This window comes from Sabethes cyaneus, chromosome 2 (assembly GCF_943734655.1).
Source record: "Sabethes cyaneus chromosome 2, idSabCyanKW18_F2, whole genome shotgun sequence".
Lineage (NCBI taxonomy): Eukaryota > Metazoa > Arthropoda > Insecta > Diptera > Culicidae > Sabethes > Sabethes cyaneus.
This window is the reverse complement of record NC_071354.1, coordinates 199721807-199748184: the sequence shown is the minus strand read 5'-3', so window position 1 is coordinate 199748184 and position 26378 is coordinate 199721807. Positions and strand designations below refer to the sequence as shown.

At 39.2% G+C, this 26378-nt stretch overlaps 1 protein-coding gene across 1 annotated transcript in view; it reads left to right on the top strand.

The window, feature by feature from the left end:
- Nucleotides 1-22965, top strand: part of LOC128736534 (uncharacterized) — a 156081-nt gene extending 133116 nt beyond the window's left edge. The window contains 3 exon segments of the mRNA XM_053831018.1: nucleotides 5144-5763; nucleotides 6137-6242; nucleotides 21913-22965. Of these exon segments, the coding sequence (XP_053686993.1) occupies nucleotides 5144-5763; nucleotides 6137-6242; nucleotides 21913-22965 (1779 nt within the window).
- The last annotated feature ends 3413 nt before the right edge of the window (nucleotides 22966-26378 follow it).

Genomic DNA, 26378 nt, shown 5'->3' with positions numbered 1-26378 from the left:
CATGTAATTTCCCTAACGCATCTCCTGCTTTGAAAAATTCTTCCATTCCAGTGATAGTGCCTAAAACAAAATTTTTTTTTTTTTTTTTTTGTAAAGTAATTTATATTCTTCTTTTTTTACTAATGGATACTTCCCAATTATTTCTCTGGTTATATTTGAGATGTTCTATGGTCATCACATTTGACATTTTTTCCCCGCAGCAGCCGAAATTTCCCATATCTCGCTAGTGTGAAATTTTCCATCCATCCGAAGCTGGAATCATCGAACGAAATTTTCTCTCGCAGTCATCGTCTGGTTGATTGAAATCATTTCCAGTTGTACAACTGAATCAGCACTTTTATCCGTAGAATGTATGTCGATGTACGAATGCAACGTGGAAGCTACTTGGGACAGCACTACACTTTTTTTTTTTTTTTTTTTATACGTTTGTTTTTTAAAGCAATTGTTTATTGTTTTAATTGTTTTTATTTTGAATCACAACATTTGGTAGTTTCTTACACGTTTGGCAAATTTGCCATACTAATAGCTCTTTGGGCGACACTTTCTGTATGTTGGCGGTGCAGTTTTGCTACTATCCGCACTACAATGTATCCTACAGCCAACGCTGCTATCACGCACAGTGCAATTGTTTGTGCGGTATGGTTCTGTTCAATGACGCTATTTGATGCGGCCGGTGCGATGATTTCATCCGCACTAAACCATCCCATTGTAATTTTTTTTTTTTTTTTCACTCTACGATTCACGTATTACGTGGTCTCTTCCAGAACACTGTTCGAAGCGTGCTTTTTCGCTTTGCAACCAACAAGGACGTTTTTCATTGCACAATTTCTGAAACTATAACTTCCGGAACAAAACTCGACCACTTTTTTTTTTTTTTTTTTTTTTTTACTTGGGCATCTCCAACGCGTGAATCAGAAAATTTAACCGTATCGAAACTCGCTTTCACTGCATACTGGCGAGGATCGCCATGCAATATTCTTGGGATATGGCGGTTCGGTTTGGAGTAAGAATACTAGATGTGGTCCTCGTAACGTGTCGTTCTCGACTATATTGTACTGAAATATTTCTTCCTATGCTATGTGTCGTACGTTTTACGCTATGCGCTGTGTCAGCGTATAATTGTCACCGTTCGACGCGGTACAGTCCGTTTACGCTTATACAGCATAACCGATCCGCGTCGCGCTGAACCATTTCAATCATGAGCGTCCACCACAAGCGTTTCTAGGGTTAACAAGGGGGAGATATATGGAGGGCGTGTATCCTACGGGGGCATACCTATTTGATCATTTAACAAAATTAACCATTACATCGTTCGCCACCCCTCCCCCTCCTTAAAACTGGCAGTTTATACACGGTATAATATATTCGTCTTATATTAGAGTGTTTATTCAAAGTATCTCAAATATTTCCAGAGAAAAAGTAAAAATTAATTTAAATTATTTAGCAGACCTACGATGCTGTTTGCTCCATGATGCAATCTAATCTGTCGAAATACTGTGCTCAATAGTAAAAAATGTGAGTGTATTGGTGTATACTGACGTATTTTTGTTGTGTATGTGCAATCCACAAATTGGATCGATCATTATAGCTTGGCACAATCTCACCCCCGTGAAACTCGAAAAGTACAAAGTTTCGAAAAATATTATTGTCGTAATCAAAATTTATCCAACGCATAACAACCTTTCAATACATTGTAAATAATTAGTTTATTTACCTTCAAAAAAGCAAGTTGATGCGATTTCTTGTTTGGGTTGGTTTATGCGGGACATTTTTTACAAGCGTTATTTCCAAGTATTTTTGATCGCGAATTTTGAAACCCTGTTTAGGCTAATTAGTTTGCTAATATTATCTGTGTTCCATCCTAAGTTATGAATAAATATGGTATGTTCATGATCATTTTGAATTTAGGTCACCAGTTTCTAAAGATATAATAAATTTTCACAAATAAACATTTTTGGTGGTTGGCACAAACTCGCCCCCGTGGCACAATCTCACCTCGGATGGCGGTAGCTGTTTATCGTGGATACAGATGTTTCATGACAACTATGTTGTTACACATTGCTGTATGCAATACGTATTGTACGCAACAAAAGCAACCCTAATCATGTCACACTGTGTCGGACGCGGCAGTATTTGGTAGTTACCAAGGTAACGTTGGTAACTTTTGTAAACCAGCCCTGAACCGGAGATAAAGGACATCCATGGTTTCGCCGGTGTCTTGAAATATGCCTATGATGCGTGTGTTTACCTTCGCTGCATTAACAAAATGATGGATCAGCAGTGTCTTATCTCTTATGCAGCATATCCAAGAAAGCCCCTCACCATGAGATGGCAATTCTTAGGTTGGAGCTCTGCGCTGCCTTACTACTAGTCAGACTGGTGGATAAGGTAATTACGAAGCTGAAGTTGTAGATCCGAGAAATCGGATCATGGTCTGAATGCCAAATAGCTTGGGTAGGCTGCAGGCCTTCATTCGCAAGTGTGGGCCCACCCTTTCTTTGTGAAGCCTACTACTAGATGGAGTCGACAGAAAATATTCCTAATGAGCTCATTCCTGACCATTGTGACAATTGTGACGAAACCGCAAACCAGTTTCGAGCGATTCGATTCGTCAACAAAGGAACATGCCCCTTACAGCACGCTTCATTCGTCGTTTTCGAACTCCGAGATTCGTGTAGACGATAGATCCGCCGATTCTTGCCGATTTCACCAATTCTTGCGAATCCGCGGACGTCTGCAAAATTCGAAATGACGAAATCAAGTATCAACTGTTGTTACCTCAAATGCACCGAGTAACGGAATTGCTTATTAGAAAATGACATTCCGGAGCGTTTACAGAGACTACAGCAACGACAAGACACTCACCGTTTAAATCAAAGCGTAATATTCCCCTCAAGTTCTCCCGGGACCCTGGCCAATTTCGATTTTAAAGGCCCAAAAGCATGCTAATATGATGTCCAGTGGTAATTCTGCGTGGTGGGCATGGTGCGTAGAATATTTTCCAACAACGGAACCAACTTTATTGCTACATTCAAGCAGTTGCGTGCATAATTGAAGCAAGAAAGGAAAAGGAAGTTTATTTCACTTATCTCGCCTAACTTCGGAGGATTATGGGAGGCTGGAGTTAAGATGATGAAAATGCATTTAGCCAAAACTTTGCGAAACGTTACCTTGCCCTTAACTTTGTCCAAACGTAACCAATTTAAATTCAAAGTTATCGTGCCATGCCTGGCGCTCGAAACCTGGTTAGAGTAATTTTTTATTGAAAAACATAAAGCTCTCGTAATGGAACCGAAATAACGTTGAAAAACTAAGAACGCCAACCTATGCAAGAAGTCAATCATTTCAGTTTTGCCAAATTTACATTAACTAATCGATTCTGATGAAAATCGTGTAATTACAATCTGTACAGATTTCCTTTGAACGGATTGCTTTGCCTCTCAATCCAATAAAATGCAACATAGAAAGCAGCCATGCTTCAAAGCACTTATGGACATGACAATCAATATGCTAATTGGTTAGATTGTCTGTAAAAAAACAGTTAGACCGATTCTGATTCAATTGGCAAAGTTTATATTGTATTTCTGAAGTGAAATCCATGCATCCATCACCAAGATTTAATAAAATTTCAACAACATGGACTCTCCCGTGCAAACCGAGCTGCAGTACTCCTGCACTGCACTAACTGCAATCAAAAATCAATTTGTATGGACGGCAAATCAGTAATAATGATATGTCCTGCAGCAGCTGCAGTTGCAGCAGGTAGTCAAAGAAAATTTACCGATTATTGTGAGATATGTTGCAACACTGCTGTTGCTGCAGGTAATTGGGGACCTTTTAATTAAGATATCAAAAACAGACAGAAGCACAGCCGGTTGCGGTGATTGTCAGAAGCGAACACTTCCGGCCGGAGGTGATATCATGGAGCTACAGTGCACTGCAGCCACCCCCTCCCCAAACCGCGCCAACAATGCAGACATAGTTCAGAAATTTGCTCTCCGGGAAAGTGATTGATGTGCAGCGAGGCATTTCCGTATCAGACTTTGAAAACTTTTCAATGGCTTTTTATCCGAGCGAGATTGCAGGATATAGCAGACGCAAACCACCGTCAATGATGAGTTTTGCAATTTCGGTAATTCGCTTGCGGGGTGATTCATTAGCGAGTTGCTTGCCGTTGGCCCGGCAGCAGTAGCAAGAGAGAGAGTATCAGCAGCACATTGTAGTGCAAGCTAGTGTAAAGTTGTTTTTGGGGTGGAAAGGATAAGGCGAAACACCCGGGTGGCGGTGAACGCGTGCAGATTAGACCGACCCGAAGTAGGAAAATTCTATTAGCCCCCGGGGTAGTGTTCGGTTGCTCGGTTGCTACTTAGCCATTAGCTCGGTATTGATCTAAGTCGGATTTTGGATTTTTAACCACTTGGAATTTGCAGTCTATAGTTTTGCATTCACAGCACAAGCACGGAAAGTTAATTTGTAACTACATTCTGAAGCATGTTTGAATTGATTCATACAAATACAACTAACAATTTCATTCAATAATACCTATTTCTGTGTACTCTTTTATAAACCAACATCATAACTTTTAAAAATGTTGAACAGTCTAAGATTGCTGAAGCGTGTTTAAAATAGTTTTAGCAAGCAAAAAAGGTGATAATTATTTTATGATAATCAGCACTGATACAAAGTGAATTTGGTAGAGTTTGTCAGCATTATTTTTCATTATTATTTTTTTATCTCCCTAGGTAGCAATAGTTTAGCAATGGCCATTCTTGTTAGTTCAAAAGCAAAGTTAAACAAAGCCATTGTTGTACATCGTGGTGCACCACTGCGATTTTCTTCTTTCAAGTTCTCGTTTGATAAGCGAGCAGAGCATTTTGGTAATCTTTAGTAAATTTCGTTTGATGATCCACACTCAAAAAGACATAGCAGTTATGCGAATTTAATTCTTATTAATACAATATTAAGCAGAAAATCTTATTGCAATTACAAATGGTGATACACCAAAGAATCCGTCTAATATATAAATAGCATTCGTTTACATACGTTTGGTAAACAATCAAAAGTAATTATTTATGCCGTATGGACATTAACAACCCAATCGGGATTCGTATTGACGTCGTATTGCCTTGACCTCTTGTTTCAGTCCACCGTAGAAATTAAGAGCAATTACATCAATATCGATGCACTGGTGGAATTCATTCAGCGCAAATGTAACTTGCTGCGAAGCATCAACCGCGATTTGGAATCAACGACAACAAAAGCGACCGCCGGTGGCCGGCAGCAGCAGCAGCAGCAGCAGCAACAGCAGCAGCAACTCCAGCAGCTCCAGCACGAATCCAATGCCATCATCAGCAGCTTGCGGTTGATATTTCGCCGGGATGAGCGTTTTATTACGCTGACCCTGCTGCGAGTGGAAACAGGACCGGAATGGCAATCCATCCTCGGTCCGGTTTACGACCGCTTTCTGGCGCACCTCGATCCGGCTTCTGTCAACACCATCAGTCTGGAGTCGTATGGCCGGTTACTGCTGTGCTTCATCAAATGGAAGTTGCTCTATCCGGAACAAACGGAGCAAAGTGGACTTGAAGCCGTGGCTACTACGAGCCATCGAGAACGAATCGATACGATTGCTTGTGCAGCGCTGCCCTATGACATCCCGCGTGCAGTCAAGCGAAAGGAATTGGCCCTGAAGGCTCTTTTTCCCAGGGTGACCACCGCTGTCGGACGGCGGAAGGGCAAATCGGCGAAAGTCACCGTGACTAGGTAAATGCATAATCGTTAGCCTCGCAAATGTGTTCAGAATTGTTTAAATGATGATTCATACGCCCAAATGGTGTCAACTTTTGCTTCAAATACAAAATCGATTTTCCTGAAATATTGAAAAGTATGATTGAATAAAATTTTCTACCGATCACTCCGATTCCCACAAAAACGGACCAGGGATAAACCGGATTTTGCTTCCTACTGTTTCTTATATAACGACTATGCAATTGGACTTATCCATCTGGACACATTTGCTGGCAACACGTTTGCTTTTGGAAGGCTACTTTGAAAAATGAATGATGATGATGTTGATTTTTTTCTTTTCATTTCAAATCCTATTATCTCTTTCCATTTTGTCGTTTGTCATCCACAGGGCGCTACTGAACTCGAAGCACGTCCGGGATAACATTCGAGCCATATGCTTACAGTTTCTAACTATTTGCCGTGGTGGAAAATCGAACGAATCGGAAATATCATCGGTAAGTACAACTATAATATATGTTCGATTTGACCTGAACGTTAGAAGCCCGATAAAAATATGTGCCAATTAAACTGGGAGATAAATGGCAGTCGTATAAATCTCTCACCAAACAGTAGTCCTGTGACCCGGAAATAGCAACCGGGCCGCCATCATCAACATAAATTCCAACTTAAACCCAATAAACATATAGCCTCCTGAACCGTACAAGTACGTGAAAATGGTATTCTTCATGCCCATCAACGTACGCTCGAAAAATTAAATCAAGTGATTTGGCAGTTTATCTTCAATCACCACTTTCGAAGCTGCTTGCCATGCACCAACCAACGAGCCGGAAATCAAGCAGCTCGTTTGGTTTACCGTTTTGTCCAATCAACGTCGAATGCGAAATGCAAAAATATTTCCCCCAATCAGGGCGCATAATCTGATACCGGCCGTACCTCCATGCAGTCGATTTATTTATGCAAAAACAAACACTTCTATGCGCGAGAAGTGGAAACTAGAGCTTTCGATAGGAGCCCAAACTAAAAAGGAAAGAGTACAAACATCGAAATACCGACACCCAAAGGGGCAGTTTGAAAAGTTTACTCTCATAAAATGGTAGCATAATAGATCAAATCAATTTGATTTATTCTATGGAAAACATAGAACACATCTCACACATGTTATTTACCTATTGATTGCATGAAGTATTCAGGCTACCAAAATAACGAAGGCTCTTTAGTAACCCACCACTCTAATGAATGTAGTGGCTTTCAACATAAGGAATAATTGATTCGCTTTTCTCTTCATCGAATTGAACCATTGCTCACCCACTATTAGAATTCTATAGAATAATCCAATTTCAGTTCGATTACAAAGCGAAGATGTGTAAAAAAACAGCGTTAATTAGTGCTGAAAACTCTATCGACATCCGCTTTCGTCTTACTAAGGGATTTCTAAAACTTTTAATTGCTTTAACTTTGTTCTTTTCGACTTTCGACATCCATCAGGCGCAATAGGAAATCACAGGAATGTCAACAACTGGTATTCTTTATTTATTTTAACTTTCTGCCTTTTTTTCAAACACAGCAGAAGCTAAGGCACATTTAAATAAAATTCGATTGTGAATTTATCTCTCAATTGTTATGTGTTTCTGCTGCATCAACAATATTTCAATTGTGCGAAATATTTCATATTTAGGATGAACAATATTAGGAATTTTGCCCACATTTCAAAATTTATGACAAGTCTAATACTCGTACTAACTGACAACTAAATTTTTTAAATTTCTTGAATTTTCGACGCAGAAATGCTTGCCATATATCTCTCCACATCAACATAGTTTTGTCCCAAAGTGATCAACTACCACCAACCTTGTGTCATTCACTATATACTTTTAGCTGTCGGCTGCATTTGACAAAATGAATCACGATATTGCACTGGCTAAATTCAACAGATTGGGAATTTATGGTAGACTACACTACTGACTGCGTTCATACCTGATCGAACGAAATCTGCCCGTTAAGATAGAAGATTGTGTTTCGTTTTCGTTTCCAGTTAAATCCGGAGTTGCACAAGGTAGCCATCTTGGTCCGTTTCTTTTCATGTTATATATGAATGATGCAAAGTTGATGCTGGATTGTAACAAAAAAATCTTACGCTGACGATCTGACGCCCTATTACGCGTCATCAACAGACCAAGTGATGCTCTCTCTCTCTCTCTCTCTCTCTCTCTCTCTCTCTCTCTCTCTCTCTCTCTCTCTCTCTCTCTCTCTCTCTCTCTCTTCAACAACAACAACTAGTGGATTTTGTAGCTTTACACACGATTTTTTAGTGCATTCTACAAAATTATTTGGCATTTTCTCTGAAAACCATTCATCGACTATTTATCAAAAACTACACACTTTCCAATTGGTCAGACCAAACCGAGTGACAAAATTCTAATTTCAAGAAAAACAAATTCATAATTGGCTACTCTGTATTGTTTGTAGCTTTCAATCGTTTTAAAATATCTCATAACAGATTACCCAAGATGAGTTAAAATAGGTGATCTAGTTTTCACAGTTTGTAGAACAGAAGTGCGCGGAGCGATTGGTTAACAACCATCGACGTTGTTTATACACATCCAACAGTTTCCGCTTTGAAAATTTCGGTGATCGTCAAGGGTAACCCAGCGGGGGTGAAAAACTAATTTGAACATCAGAAAACCTCACTTGACTAACCTTGGGATTACCTACACCTAGCCGAAACACTAATCGCCGAATCACGAGTGGCCAAAATAACAAATGGTATAGTAAATCTCGATGCATTGTTGAATGGTGAACAAGATGGAACGGTCAACAGAAACAGGATAACGATTGAGGATATTGGACAAGCTGTGGATCCACCAACTTTGGAAGAGGTTAGGAAAGCAGTGAGAGAGCTGAAAAACGGCAAAGCAGCTGGAAAGGACGGCATCCCCGCCGAACTTTTGAAAGTCGGGAGCGAACGGCTGTATTGTGCAATCCATCAGGTTATACTAAAGGTATGGACTGAGGAGGAATTACCTACGGACTGGTTGGAAGGTCTCATATGCCCAATTTACAAAACGGGCCATCGACTCGAATGCAGCAATTATCGAGGAATTACTTTCCTCAATTCTGCATACAAAATTCTCTCCCGCATCCTGTTTCTCTGACTGATGCCGTTACAGGAAACCTTTGTTGGCGAATACCAGTGCGGTTTTCGAGAGGGACGCTCCACGACGGACCAAATGTTCACCTTACAACAGATCCTCGATAAATTCCGGGAATTCAACTTGCAGACGCATCATCTGTTTATAGACTTCAAGGCGGCGTACGATTCAGTTAAACGAAACGTGCTGTGGAAGATTATGCTTGAACATGGTTTTCCATCAAAACTGATTAGGCTGATACGTGCTACCCTTGATGGTTCAAAATCAAGCATCAGGATAGCGGGTGAGACTTCGGACTCGTTTGTGACGTTAGATGGTTTGAAGCAAGGTGACGGACTATCGAACTTGCCGTTCAACATTGCATTGGAAGGTGCTATTCGAAGGACCGGCGTGCAGAGAAGCGGTACCATCATCACGAAATCTCATATGCTCCTAGAGTTCGCGGACGACATCGATATCATCGGTGTTAACCGTAGAGCTGTGGAAGAAGCGTACACGCATCTTAAAGAGGAAGCTGCGAGGATAGGGCTTATCATAAATTCTACCAAAACAAAGTATATGGTGGCTGGTAGAGAGCGTGGTAGCCCTTCGGGTGTTGGAACTGCGGTGGTGATAGATGGAGATACTTTTGAAGTGGTCGACGAATTTTTTTACCTTGGTACGTTAGTGACATGTGACAACGATGTGAGCCGTGAAGTAAAAAGGCGGATAGCGGCTGCCAACAGGGCCTTCTACGGATTACGTAGCCAGCTGAGGTCCCGTAGCCTACAACTCCGTACAAAACTCGCGCTCTATAAGACGCTAATTCTCCCGGTGGTACTCTACGGCCACGAAGCGTGGACGTTGGCGTTTTCGAGCGTAAGATCCTGCGATCAATTCTTGGCGGCATATTAGACGAAGGAGTGTGGCGCAGGCGCATGAATCATGAAATATACCAAGTCTACAAAGATGCGGATATTGTGAAGCGCCTAAAATACGGCAGGCTACAGTGGGCTGGCCACGTAGCAAGGATGCCGGATGAGAGACCAGCGAAAACAATATTTAGCAGAGAACCCGACAGAGGCCGACGACTTCGAGGCAGACCCCTTACCCGTTGGATGAGCGCTGTTGACAAGCGCTGCTAGAACAGCAGGTGTTAGGGGCGACTGGACAGTGGCAGCCCAAGACCGAGTAATGTGGAGACGGCTCCTGAATTCGGCATTGATTCGATAAGCGGATTGTCGCCGAAAAAGTAAAGTAAGTAAGTAAATCTAATGGCCGAATATCATATTCAGCCGAAAATATTGACAACTTCAACCTGCATGTTGGGCATATGCTGTCCTTACTCACTGCCGTTCGTTCGGACTCAACTAAGGGATAATCCCTACTAGTGAGTAAACCAATGGGTATGCAACAAACCTTATAATCTGTTATATGAGAGCTTCTAGCAGCGAAAACAAGCGTGCGATCCGCTCATAGAGATTAATAATTTGTGATTGTGTTAGAGGTTTGTTTTCCTCTAGTTTGAAAAAATCTACAACGGCACAATGGGAAACCCACTAACAGCAACACCAACTCGCGTGTACGCAAGGGGATTCCAGTAAGGTGTATAGGCGCATAGTAATCAGAGATTACTTTTGTAATCAACTACGTCTAAATTAAGGTTTGTCTAGAGAGGTTTTCAGATGTTCATATTTGTTCATCACTCCTGCTGGGTGTTACCCTTGACGATCACCGACTTTGTTAACAAATAAAGTAAGACATTCCGTTTTTTCATCATTCACTCTCATATTCACTTGAAATAGCGGGATTACGATTTCTTTAACGTTCTACTTTGCAGAGAATTTGTAATCCTAACGTTCGTGAAAGAAATTTTTTCGGACCGAAAAGTTTTCAAAGGGGAAACTGCTGAACGTGCTAAACAACGTCGATGGTTGCTAACCAATCGCTTCACGCACCGCTGTTCTATAAACAGTGAAAACTAGATCACCTAATGTAACACTCCTTGGTCTTAATCACGTAAACAATGGTAATCAATATTATAATCAATGATAATCATAAGTAGTCATTGGTAATCATTATCAGTTTTTAGTGATCGTAAAAGCATGATTACTGAAAATTAATGGCATTCAGATTCAGTAAAGTAATTAAAGGTCAATGAGGTTTAAAAAGGTGTGGCAGATGAAGACATTTGATGCTGTTAGAGGCGAAAAATCAGAAAACGACGTCAAACTACAAAAACAAACCGCGTCGGACAATGGGGTTTGTTTTTGGAGTTTGACGTCACGCTTCATCGTGATTGGTCGATTTACGATTCCACCCACGCCATGATGAAATTTCTTTATTGCGCTAACACCACTTAACCAACATTTCCACACCTGTATATATCACATTGATTAAAGGTAACTGTTTTCAAATGTGCGTTGCAGCGCCGTAGCATGCAGTTGGCCAGGCTGACCCCCGCCAAGGGCGCTAGCTCTAGAGGATTCCAAAACCGGTCTGAACCTCAGTAGGGCACTCTCGAGTGTAGCGAAGCATGGAGTTGAACGAATAATGTATGAAGTCTAGTGGTTAAAGTTAATAAATTTCGAAGGAGCACTGATTTAAGAAATGAGAGGGCATTCACAATCGGGTCTTCACTAGAGATGGCCGGGTAGCGGAAAATTTGCCCGAAACCCGCACCCGTACCCGTACCCGCCGGGTTCGGGTCGGGTTCGGGTATTGAAAAAAAATAATTTGCGGGTTCGGGTCAGGTACGGGTTCTTAATTTTTGTTTTTGAACCCGGGTACGGGTCAGGTCGGGTATCTCCATTGACCTTTTTAACACTAAAGATGGTCGGATACCCGGGCCCATCCCGTACCCGTCGGGTTCGGGTATCAAAAATAATAAACTTGCGGGTTCGGGTCGGGTACGGGTTTTCAATTTTTTTCTTAATCGGGTACGGGTCGGGTTCGGGTATTCAAATTTTCATACGCGACCATCTCTAGTCTTCAACGGCTCTGGAACCAGGTCTAGAATATGGACCAAAATCTGATAAAAAATGTGCTCCACAAAACTAGTTCAGGCCCAAAATCTGGTATTGGTCCAGATTGTGGTCCAAAATTTGGTCCCACATCTGATCCGAAATCTGATCGAAAATTTAGTCATAAATATTGTCTGGCCCAAAATCTGGTCCAGAATCTTATAGAGGTTCAACATCTGGTTCAGGTCCAGAATCTGATCCAAACTGTGGCCGAAATCTCATCAAAAATGTGGTCCAAAAGTTGGCCCAGAATTTAGTTCTAATCTGTTCCTAAATTTGTTACAAAATCTGAAACAAAATTTAATAAAAAATCTGTTTAACCTTCCTAATAAGCTCGATACTCAATTACGAAACGAGCTAGAGACTTGAAATTTTCTGACATTTCCTAACTTTGGCAAACTAGCATTGTGGGGGAGTTTCAGCTTTCAGCGACATCTAGAAGAGCCACAGCAAAAAAAAGTTACATATAATGTATTGGGGTCAAAAACAACCAAGTTTTGAAATTGCTCTCATTCATCGATTGTCAATCCGAATTTCGTTTTCTTTACCTCGTTTGACAGGTATGAACCAAAACTGGCACCCAAGGTATGTCAGGGACAATTTGTTGACTAATGGCCACTCCAGCGTCGATTCCGAAACATCCACTTTTGATGTGCCGCATGATGAATTGTTTCAAAATCCAAAAATGTTCCCGGAACCAGATATCGAATGTTCTGGAACCGATGGTTAAGTGGCCATTTGGCTTCTAAATGATCCTACTTTACTTCTATCAATCTAATTTTATCAAGCCGATGTGATTTGATGTGTTGCGAGATGAGTTATTCCAAAATACCAAAATGTCCCCAAAAACCGGGTACCGGATGCTCCGGGACCGATGCTGAGGTGGCCATTTGCCTTCAAAATGTCTTTATTATACTTCCAATAGTCATACGTTATCAAGGTGATGTAATTTGATGTGCCGCAGAATAAATCATCCAAGAATTCAAAATTGTCCCCAAAAACCGGGGACCGGATGTTTCGGAACCGCCGCTGAAGTGGCCATTAGTCAACAAATAGTACCTGACATACCCAGTTTTCATTCATACCTTTCAAACGAGGTAAAGAAAACGAAATTCGAATTGGAAATATAGTAGATGAATAAGAGCAATTTCAAAACTTGGGTCGTTTTAGACCCCAGCATTATGTGTAACTTTTTTTTCTAATGCATTAGAAAGGTTAAATCCTGATTAAAAATCTGGTTAGTGGTTTAAAATCAGATCAAAATTGTGGCCCAAAATCTGGTTTATATACTGGTCCAGCTCTAGAATTTAGACCCAAATTTTATTCCAAATCTGGTCCAAAATCTAATAAAAATCAGGGCAAGGTCCACAATCTGGTCCAGGTCCAGAATTTTGTCCAACATTTGATCAAAAACGCGGTCCAAAATATTATCCAAAATATTATCCAGAACGTGGTCAAATGTGATAGAACTGTGCTCTAAAATCTGATTTAGAATCTGATACAGCACCTAGATTTGGTTCAGATCCTTTAAGATGTTGTCCAACATCAGGCAATATTCACAATCTGGTTCAAGTTCAAAAACTGGTTCAACATTTGATCAAAACTGTGGTCCAAAATTTGGTTTATAACTTGGTCCAGTTATAGAATCTGTTCCAAAATTCGATCCAAAATCTGGTCCGAAATCTGATAAAAAAAAATGCCGACCATAATGTGGTCTAACCCAAAATCTGGTTTTGGTCTAGAATTTGGTTCAATATCTGGCCCAAAATCTGATAAAAAAATCAGATTTTGGTCCAAAATCTGGTCCAGAATCTAGTCCAAATCTGTTCCAAAATTTGTTACAAAGGGCGCTATTTCTGTGCATGTGCTGAGATGCTGACGACATAAACCTGGCGCCCATCACATCCCTCTGTGCACGGGTGAAGCTAATCTCATTTCTTCGACGTTTATCGGTGATTTGTTTACATGGACTTAGACGATGAATTAAAATTATCAAAGCGAGTATTGTTAACGGCAGACCGCAAAAGTAGGTACAAAAACAACCGTTCTCCATAGTTTGAAGGAGAACCCTACCGGGTAATGGGCCCTATTCTCACAGTCACCTCACCAAAATTTTTTAGGTGAGAGTGACAGTTTGCGATTCTGAGAGTCACCTATGTGACACCAGTCACTTGCGAGTCTGTACAAATCAAATGGGGAGCTGTTAGGTGAGATGAGAGTGACTGTCAGTATAGGGCGCATAAAAGAAGTGAGGTGACTGTGAGAATTAGGCCCAATATGTTTTTTATTCGTTTCATTCAAATCTACGTAAATCGCGTTCGCATGATTCAACTAACAGATAATAAACAAACCACCTAAACGCACGCATGAAAATTATCTAAGCACCATTCACAAGTTACGTAACGCACTAGGGGGAAAGGGGGAATATATCGATATATTATCCCGCAGACAGCCACTACGTTATGAAATTTATGAATGTTCCCCTACTATACAAGAGAATTTTCTGTAAACAAAACCAAGCCCCTAACAGGACGCCTATAATTACTTAACATTGGAGGCACATCAGCCTTACTTACTTAACATTGGAGCACTATCAGCCAACATTTGCTTCGGAGACCGCAGTCAAGAGCACACGTCATTCACATACAAGATGAAAATGAGTGAACCAAGTATGCTTCCCTGTGCCTGTGACATACCAAACGTGATGACAAATTTGTTTTCTCTTCCTTCCTCCTCCTCCTCAGAAAATTTTATATGATAAGACTTAGTTACAATTTTTTTTAAATCCTGCTGCTTTCATTTTTCAGTCAAAACTTCCAAATGTCTACAAACTGTTATCTGAATTAATTCATTTGGCGAAATATATGGTTTTTAACAAATCGTTCATTAATTAGGTATTCAAAAATAAAAAGTTTGGAAAAAGGAAAGACACTTGCTGCAAACAGATGCCATTCCTGCCTGTTTAACGAACGTCAAACGGTACTTACAGAATAACTAATTATCGATGACATTGACTACGCTGGCTGTTCTGTACCTACCTTTCAATTCGGCTAGAACTGGATCATAGCACCAGCATACGCGGTATAAACTGGTTCTCAACCACCACAGCTCTCAGCTCACAGCAGTGTAGCTCCGATTTTCATTCCATCGACCAGTTCGTGCCCCACTAATGCTAGGCACTATTAATATTTTATGTGGTTTCAACTGGAAAATATCATCCACCAGTAAAAAGCGGTTAAGTTTTTGCAGGTACTCTCTCTCCCTCCCGTACACACGCACCTACTCGTTTCAATCGTTTCGTTCATTTGATCATCGAAAATTTATTTGGTCATGAGAATATCGGTTGAAAAGCGCCACCGTAGGAATGAATGCTTTAAGCAGTGTGAGAGACTAACATGTTTAAAAATTTGAACATTTCGAATATTGAGCTCTTTGCAATGTGTACCTGTATCTTGGGAATGCCATGGAATGAAGTGCATCAATGTAGAAAAATACATGCCACTGCACGACAAAAAAAAAGATGATATCATTTACTTGGAATTTAGAGCCATAGAAAATGTTTCTCTAGCAAATCAGTGAGGTGCAAATGAAACCACAACATTTCATAAGAAGTCGAGCGAGAAAATAGGGTTTATTTCTAATTCCCGTCGTAGTAAGGAAAGCCACTTTAATTTTCATCATTTCTTAGGTGGATTTAATGAATACTTCAAAAGTTTTGCTGCTGATTTGACTCAAACAAACACACTTACCTTCCGATCCGTGCCCTTTGAATTCACTAAAAAGCGATTGTTAAAGCATTTTATTCGAATTACTGACAACTGACTTTATAACGATAATGTGTTGCGTGAGTTATTTTCATTTTATGAATGACGGAAACTGAAACGATTAGTCGACGTTTTCTTCTTCATCGCACGAAAAAACGTAGGAAATTTAGCGGCTAGAATAGGGAATTACGACGAAGCAGCAACATACCCTATGTGTATTTCAAGTATACTTTAAGTTGCGGGAACTATTTTTGTTTTTGTGCAGCAGCAGGTATATTCTCATCTTCCATTGAGCTTTGAAAGCAATCTTTTTCTTGTTACGAAAAAAAATGCATAAAATTAAATGAAAAGCAGCACCGTCGTCGCGGCCGATAGCTTGCCTAGATTTGTGGCATCCTACCCGCTGCAGGAAGAAAATGTTTGCAAATTTCTCCAGAAAGCTAACTACGCCGCGTACCTTTCTTGCTGCAGTAAAAAGAAACGAAACAAAAATGTTCGAGAAAGCCATATTACTTTGTTTGTGCAGGGCGGATATTAAAATTCAGGTTTTTAACAGTTTGCCTTTAAATTGATGCAGCCGTGTTTGGCAGCGTGCAATGAAACGGAACCGTCAAACTAAGCTAGGCATTTCTAGGAAACATTTAATTAATCTATTGATAGTTTGGAAATATTTGACTGCTGTTGAATATTTTATGGCCAAATAAAAATTAACTTTTCATCGTAATTTAGTAAATATTTTTATATATTATAAATTTGTAATTGTGTTTGTAATTAAAATCGGACTCAAATGCTTAAAATATTATATACAAACTGGTAAAACCGTCGAGATTAGGCACGAACAAGTGCCAAATAACAAGTCTAAAGTCATTTGGTTTTACTTGAATTTTATAAAGGTTTTATTGTGGTATTAACCATTACCTCTGGTTTTATTATGGTATTACGCAATAACAAGAGGGTACGAGTCAAAACACACGTGTAGCTAGTTATAAAACCATAATAAAACTGTTAATAAATCACTTGTATTTTTTACTATGGAGTAAATGTGTTTTTTGTGAAGAACGAACATTGGAAGAACTGGGAAAAATGATATGCAAACTGTGAAAAATAATTGACTGTCCAGGTGGGACTTGAACCCAAAATGCTCAATCTCGCGTCGAGTGCGATATTCTGGACAGTAAACAGTTATTTATTACAGTTTGCATATCACTTTTCCCAGTTCTTCCAATGTTCGTTCTTCACAATAAACACAGTTACTCCCTAGTAAGAAGTAAAAATTAACCTAAGTCTGTATCAAAAATGATAAAAAAGTTGTAATTGTGGTTGCTTATATTACCACGATGAAAGTTGTTAACTGCACCACGTTGCCTATAAACTTACCATACATGCGGCGTAGAATGCATCAACCCGGATATATCCGTAATTCTACAGATTTGAGAATTTTCTGCGGACCTACGGATCAATAAGTGCGCGTATCTACGGATTTTCATAAACTTCACGAAAATCGTTGAAATATTTTTTTCAGTTACGAAACTCACGGGTACGCTACATTCCAATCAATAACATTGAAACTTTCTTACAAAGTTTTTCTGAGAGAAACATTTTTTATTTTTATTTTTTTAACAAATGAATAGAATAGTAAAGAGAGTTTATTACTCTAATGAGTAGTGAATTAGAAAACAAAATTTAATGTTAATGCTGTCAATAACAATCGGCATTTTTCACTTTAATGGCAGATAGAACTTTACACCATTTTATGCGTTGATAGCGTGATATTATTCATTTTCAGGTTGTCCCACTTCGACCGTAGTATACTCACACTTATATTTTCTCTGTTGTTCCTTCGTACATTTTGATAGTTCCCAATATAATTTCTGTAGTGCGCTAGTTAGAACTTTGAAATCCTTTCCTACTGTGAAGCGGACATAGTTGTTCTTTATTGCCAAGTAACTGGTATTTCCTTTCTATTTGTTTTAATTGGCTTTATTCTTTTTCGAAAACTAATTAACATTTAAGGCTTCAGAAAACACAACAAAAAGATGACGAAAAAAGTCTAAAATGAGAAGAAAAGACAAGGAAGAGTAGCCGTGCGATGAAAAAATGAAAAAGTGACGAGAACATGGCGAAAATACGATGAAAAGTAGACGAAAGGACAACAAAATACGACAGAAACAAAATTAAAATGCGATACAAAGACGTCAAAACAGTTTTGAACAAGAACACGACAAAAGGTGTTCAAAAAGCATTAAAAAAGCGACGAATCATACTAAAAACGACGATGAAAGAACGCTGAAATGATGGTAAAACGTATCATTTTTGTTGTCTTGACAACATGTATGTAAAGTCGAAAAATTGACAAAAAAGTGACGAAGAAATAAAAACAACGGCGAAACGATGACAAAAGACGATGATAAGATGACAAAAAAACGAAGAAAAAGACGACGAGATGATGCCAAAACAACAACAAAAAGGCGACAAAAACGGCACTAACACAACAGAGAGATGACAAAAACGGCGAAAACAACAATTAGATGAAGAAAGAAGCCAAAACATTGACAAAAAAGGACCAAATACGGCAAAGAGTACAAAAATACGCAATAAAAAGACGTTTAAAAGTTTCAAAACGGTGTCAAAATAAAAAGGATGATGAAAACGGTAAAATGCGAATGAAAAGCTTTAAAAATGTTAAAAGAAGACTTCAAAAAACCACGAACAGATGACGAAAATACGTTAAAATGATAGCAAACCATGAAACCATAAAAAGTTGACCGAAATTTAGCATAGACTGTGAAAATGTATTGAAAAGATAGCAATAAGATGACGAAGAGACGACGAAAACATAATGAAAAAAGACAAAAAATGGAGAAAATATGATGAAAAGACGCCGAAAAAATGCCAGAATAGCAATAAAAAATACCAAAAAAGACAATTCAAAACAACGAAATGACTAAAAATAGATCTAGAAAAGGCGATGCAGACACGATAGAAAAACAGTAAAAAACAGGTACAACCAGGGCTTCAAAAAGGCAACAAAATACGCAGAAAAGACCGCGAAAAGTTAGGAATATACGACAGATAGACGACGAAAGAATGACAAAAAGAAATAGATAGAATTTTGTTCTCTTGCCAACAAACAGGACGACGAGAAAATTGCAAAATAAATTAAAAGTCAACAAATAACGGCAATAACGATGACAAAATACAGCGAAAAGATGACAATAAAAAACGACGACGGCAAGATGCCAAAATAGTAACAAAAACAACGACAAAAACCAGCGAAAGACAACGAAACGACGCAGAGAAAAAACAATAAACACGATAGAAAGACGTTCAAAAAGTCAAAAACGTCAAAAAGACGACAAAATATGCATAAAAAGACGACGAACATAGGAAAGAAAGACGACCAAAAACGACGAAAACTACATTTTGGTTGTATTTTTTATATGGCAGAATAACATGGGGTAAAAGGCCACTGCGACAGCCTGAATGATCGTTGTTTTTGGCAGTTTTTGCTCTCTTGACCACAAGAACAGGTACCAAAAAGGTAATGTAAAGACAACGAAAAACGATGGAATGATGACAGAAAATGAAAAAAAATTCTACGACATGACGATGCCAAAATAAACGTGCCAAAACACAAAAAAGACGATAACAACGATAAAAAGCCTTTGACAAAAGCAAAAACAGAGTCAAAAAATGTGATGTAAAAATGGCAAAATCACCATGAAAGGATGACAAAAATACGACAGAGAGACATCAAAAAGACGGTGTTGGAAGTGTTAGAAAAACAACAAAAAGATAACAAAACGACAACAGAAGAACGACGAAAAGACAGCAAATAGTGGACAAAAAGATAGCGAAGAGGCAGCGAAAAGATAACGTAAAAGGGATGACAAGTAAGCGAAAAGCGAATGAAAACAAAAGACGAAAGGAAACAAAAATACGATGAACATAATGCCAAAGAAATGACAAAAAATATAAAAATTGACGAAAAGATTGAAAATAGATGAAAAGAAGACGATTAACCGACAGTAAAACATTGTTTAGTTTGTTTACTTGTCTCCGACTGATACGCAGTCGAACGTAAAACTTATTTGTTAGAATGATGAAGTTCATCTAATTTTATCATTGTCCGCACCATACGCTTTTTCACTACTTCCTAACAGATAGTGAAACAGCTACGAAAAATGTCAAAACATACTACGAATGAGGACAAAAAATGTATTCAAGAGCAACCAAAAATGCAACAAAAGACAATAAAAAATAACAACAAATCACTGGATATAGAGAAAAAGGCAATGTAAAGACAATGCCAGAAACGCAGATATTAAAATGAATGAACCACCACCAAACCGAAAAATTACACGAAGAAAAATAAAAGATGAAAGAAGGAAAAACATAGAAGAAAGGTGAATGATAAAAGATCAACAACGAAAGTCGAGAGTAGGCGTCCATGATTAATTAAAGTCAAATCTCAAATGAACATCAAATGATATATTTCAAAAAGTACTTCGATGACAAAACTGCGGATTTTTTCTCAGCAAAGTCTGGCAAAGTTGCAATCAATTTTTTTACTATCATTATCACTATGTTGATCACTTTAACAGCTTAGGTCATTCGTGACTTCTGCGGGGTTGGGAACTGAACCCGGGTCCTCGGCGTGAGACGCGTGAATGCTAACCACTACACCGGGAATGAGCCCGCAATCAATATTTGTCTTATTACGTTTGCTTGACAAACCGCAATTAATCTGGTAGTTTTATGGAGCTATTGAAACGGGAAAGCAAAGCGGTTTGCAAAAAGAAAGTTATTGTCAATATTGCTTCCAGTCACAGGAACCATATTAACATGCACGATAAAATTTAATGCGCATATACTGCAAACCAATGTAGACTGCTGAAAATTTATTAATTATTCTATGGGACATTTTATTATGGTCGCTATAAACCAAATCGATCAGGATAGTTTGACAGTAAAACTTCAAGTTTTCTGCTCACGGATGAATTTTCATGTTAACAAAGCTGGCGGACTGACTTAGTTCTTCCCCTGAGCAAGCTGTATAAGGCATACAGCTCCGTAGCGAAATGCTTCATTAAACTATGGCGATAGCTGTAAAGCAGTGAAAAGCATAATCAGTTTTATTGCTTCTTTCTGCAGAGTGTGATTAGACTACTTAATGGGAAACTAGCAGTCATTAACTTTTCGTCAGAGAGCCCAATTTCGGAAGCAGTTTTTGGGCCCAAAAGCGGGGTTCTGTTTATAGAACTGTATTCACTGCATTCTTCTTGCTAATCTGAACACATTGAATATATTTTCATGAACAAAATTTTTATTTCAAACAAAAAAAACTGCTTTTGAAATTTGCAGAATCGATGATCACTAATTTCACTCTGAAGTTATAGCTTGATTCTTAAAGAGGTTATAGGAATCTTCTGAACAGTGAGTCACTCGGTCGGAAGGCACTTTTAGAGCGCTCATCAGGAGGTTCTGGTGTTCATAATTTTATAGGCGGTGTTATGAAATTGGTCATGATGACAACTATTATTATCATCAGCGTCATCATCATCGTCATCATCATCATCGTCATCATCATCATCATCATCACTAGTATCATCATCATTAGTATAAACTGTTTCGGGTTCCAGATTTATTACCCGCGCAACGAAACAGACTTATCAAATTTTAGTTGTTTCGACCTCAATGGCTAGTGGCTAAGCTCAAATTCGGTTAGGTTTTAAATCAATAGTGTAGTTCCGATATTTCCTAATATTTATTCAAATGCAAAAAAAATGGAAACATACGTTAGTTTTTGTTGCACTTTCCGCTTCACAATGGCATTGAACTTTTTCTAGATAGAGGATGTTTTCCTGTCTCCGTGTTTGTTTTATGTCAGCGGAAATTCGTTCAATCTACACATCGATTGATTCATGCGAATTGGTCATGACACAGGTTTTGATACAATGTCCTATGCGGTGCGAAAACGTACCCAACATTCAGGCATTCAGGAAAAAAAATTCTGCTGCAGCATTCAACTCGCGAGATAATGACGAACGTTTCTAGAGTGCAGAATAACGGCACGAGATTGTCTCACTGGAACTGGGACACATGCGAACGTTCCCGGTTGCCCGATGCTCTAGTTCGCTAGGACAATTACTCCCCCGAGGATATCAAATCAGTTTCCTGTAGCTGTGCTCGTACCGTTGCTTCCAACTAATGATTTGTTTTTTTTTTTTTTCATATTTCCCATTGTAGGCTACTACCGCAGTGCACCGCAGTACCAACGATGAGGACGAGGTAGAAATCATCAAATCCGAGTGCAACTCGGTAATCATCCTCGATAGTGAAGACGAAGACGACAATGACAACGAAGGCAACAAAACTGATACTGTCGCTGCTGGTTTTACTGCTTTTGATGAATTCGATAGGTCGGATGCTACGACCAACATTACGTTGATCCAGGCTACACCAAATACCGATACGAAACAACACTCTATTCCAAGTGGAAAAATGCTCGAAACTGATCAATCTTTTACAATGGAAACCATTTTTAATACTCCACCCCCGACGCCGACGGCAGACGAGAACGAAAACCATGACAACGGCTACAGCATCCTTCAACAAACTGACTGTCAGTCTAATGCAACTTTTAACACTAGCGGTTCCGTTTGCAAAACGAAAAAGCAGCAGCATAAAAGGCTCCCATTGGGAGTCAACTTTAGAATATCCCGAAACGTACGACTTCACAATAGTCGGTTGAAGCGAGATTTCCTGACAGCTTTTCGGAAGTTGACATCCAAAAATTGTTTTCAAGTCAGGCTAACTTCAGAGCTGGCAGATTACTGTCTGCTGAAGAGAATGTGTGACGGTGTCGTTGTCGTGGATATTTTAAACCTTGAAGAAGTGAGTGTTATTCCTAGCATTCCGTTGAAGCTGCAGGATGAGGATGCAGAGATGCCAGTTGATAAGTCGTTTAGTTGTCTTCCCTCGACCAGCATCGAGGAACCAATTTTACAGAATCATATTCAGCCAAGCTCTTTAGTGGAAAATTCACCCACCAAAGACGACCAGCTTATGACTTTGATAGCAGCAATAGACGATCTCCCGCCAGCTTCAGTGGATTTCGCGGTTTTCTCCGAGGAATCCGATCGGTTTTCCATCGAGATTCTCGCCAACAATCAAGAGCCGCCGTCGTCCGTGATGGACGAGGACGCACTGTGGCACAGTGACACCTGCTCCATTTTTGCTGATCTTAATTTCAATCTGTGGTTAGACCCAGAAATATCAAACATGCCATCCATTATCTGAACAGTAAGACAAATCCTCAAAGCAAACTTCCTATCATCACTAAACGATAAATAGACGGTAGTTTATCGGTTTCGAACATTTTGCCAAATTGGTTTCAGAGTGTTGTCGAAGCAGAACAAGTAGCACTGTATCAGTACAATCAGAAAAAAAAACAACTTGACCTAAGTAACTAAATAAAGTTTAGCACAAACTAAAACTAAAGTTGAAAATGGTAACAAAACAAAAAAAAATATTGTTCCCAAAATGCTCTCAAGTAGGCTGAAGAATCTGACTAGAAGAAAACTAGATATACGATTTATAGGTAAACCGACCAAGTTGGAAAACTTTAAAGTGACGAACATGTAGTTAATAAAACTTCACAAAACAAAAAGAAACGGCACAACATATGCAACAAAGCAGCGCTAGTTAGCTTCTAGGGGTTAAGATCAACTATTTCGCGTTAAGTAGCAGCAGCAGCAGCAGTAAGCAGCAGTAACTTTTCCCAATACAATCATTCTATATTCCTAAACTAGAAATAGACGTCATCAAAAGCGTTCCTGTTTCTACCGTAAGCACAAATTTCCATACCGCGTGGTTTCCAATGTCAACGTAAAACTTGTTCCAGCTTTAGGCTATAAGAGATCTGTATTGTCTTTACATTGAAATTCGGTGTCTAATCAATGTGATTGTGAATGGTGATACGTGTAAAGTTGTTCTCACTTTTCAAACTAGGTTAGGACTATAAATGCAATCGAGCTTCGGTTTTTTTTCGGTATAAGGGATAAGGAAGAGACAAGTGAATTGTTCTCAATATTACTGGGTCGACGCCGCTGGGTATTCCCAGCTAACCGTCAAACCGTCGTTGTGACAGAAATAAATTTATAATCGATGCGAGAAAGATGCGGTACGCCTTGAGTGATACGAAAGAAAGCCAATTGTAGTACCTACTTACAAGTTAGGGGCATGATTTGTGTGTGGCGTAAAATGAAATTGAATCGTTTGGTTTTAAGATTATGTTTACTGGCTTTGAATATGTTTTACATTGAATCTCGGGTAATTTTTCAAATAGACCCATGTGACAATGAGAGATTCTCTTTGAGTCTCCTCTCTTCCGCTTTTCACGGCTACATAAATGCATAGATAAGAAAATTTTCAGAACATTTAGCTAACTAGTGACTCGAGGCAACCGATTCATGCAAAGCTGAATGTTAAAATGCATTAGTATCGCCGCAAAAAACGGAAGAGAGGAGACACGAGAGAATCTCTCATTGTCAAATAGGTCTATTTGAAACATTACACGAGAAATGTATTTCTTATCAAATTGAATTTGGATTAGAGTCATTGTAATCATGCTTTGGCCCAGTAAGAATTGTCAGGCCGACGCAAACAAAACTTTTAAAATGCTGCGTTAGGACGTAGTCCTACGTCAATAATAATTTAACCTTTTGAAATATTGCAAATCTCAGATTCAGTCGCTGTCGCTCGTTCGAACCCAACTGAAGGAAATAGAAGGTAATAGAGGTCAGTAGACCTAGGAAAACAAATAAACCTAGATAGTGGTGATTTCTGCGGTGGGGATGTCCCCCTCCAGTGGCAGGCGCTTCCGACGGCGGATCGTTGGCAACACTCGCGGCCGTCTCGCCCTGAATGATCTAGTGTTACTATAGATAGTTTTTGTGGTCTTGTTATTAACTAACATGGAAGAGTCTCGAATTTCTCGAGTTCGATTAGCCTTTCAGTTACGCAAAAAAATCTGCTTTATTTGTATGAGAGTCCTTATCCCACTACCACAGGGGTGAGAGGTTTATAACCATCATAAAATAAATTCAAGACTCCAAAATCCCCCACATGCCAAATTTGGTTCCATTTGATTGATTAGTTCTCAAGTTATCAGGAAATTTGTATTTCATTTGTATGGAAGACCCCCCACCCCACCCTCTTTTAAAGGGGAGAGGTATCATAATTCCCTTCCTAAAGAGTGGAGGGGTCTCAATTCACCATAGAAAAAATTCTTGCCTCCGAAAACACCCACATGCCAAATTTGGTTGCAATTGCTTGTTTAGTTCTCGAGTTATGCAGAAATTTATGATTCATTTGAATGGGAGCTCCCCTCTTAATGGGGGGAGGGATCTCTAACCATCATGAGAACCTTCCCTGACACCAAAAACGTCTACATGCAAATTTTCACTCCGATCGGTTCAGTAGTTTTCGATTCTATAAGAAACATAGGGCTGACAGAAATCCATTTTTATAGGCATAGATTTGTATGGGAGACACCGCCCCCCCCCCCTCCCCCTCTTAGTGGGAGCCATCAAGAGAACCTTCCCTGGCCCCAAAAACTCCTACATGCAAATTTTCACGCCGATCGGTTCAGTAGTTTTCGATCCTATAAGGAACATAGGGACAGACAGACAGAAATTCATTTTTATAGGTATAAATTCAAATGGTAACACCCTGACCAAACAGTTTTTTGCTGCTATTATGAAGAATATCAAAGTTCAACACCAAAATCATTTTTTATGCAAAGCCATATTGCCATATTCTAGTATTTTGTTTTAGCTCGCAAATAAAAATTCATCAAAGCAAAGTATTTTGCAGGAAGTAAGTTATTATCAATCGGTTTTCCTGTCAGAGGAAGCAACTAAAATGATTTTGCTAGAGATTAAGATTGACTAACTGAATATTTTCAATTTGTTAAAACAACCAGTTTTCGAAAATTGCAAAATTTCAGTGGCCCGCTGATTTTATCGACCTATCACATCAAAATGCACGTGGTGCAAACCAACGAAATTGCTTAAAATTTAATAAATATTCTATGGGATAAAACTGAAACTTTTCTGCTAACGGATATATTTTCAAGTTGACAAAGCTAGCGAACTTATTTAGCGTTTGCCAGAAAAGCGAAAAGCAAAAAGTGAAAAGCTTGTTTAAATTATAGCGATAGCTGTCAAGCAGCGAAAGCATAATCGGTTTTATTGCTGCTTTCAGCAGAGCGTGATAAGACTACTTGAGCTTATAACCTGATTCTTATAGCGGTTATGAAAACATTCTGAGGAGTGGGCCACTTGGTCAGAAAGCAGTTTTATAGCAGTCATCAAAAAGTTCTGGTGGAGCTCATAGTTTTATTAGCGGTTTTATGAAATTGGTAATGAAAACCAATATACGAACGTAATAAAACTTGAAATTGTTACTTGGGATCCTTCTGTTGTACGATATTTTTCGCTGCCTTAGTGGTGCCAGGATGAATACAAAGATGCCGCCAAAGGACAGAGCTGGTCTGCTACTGACTGACCATACAGAACAGCTTAAGCGATGGACTGAACAATTTGAACAACTCTTCCGAGTTTCAAATATCACAGATCAACAAAACCATCAGCGTATGACGACAACAGTTCGCCGAATTAATCGCTTCAACTTGGAGGTGCCATCGCATG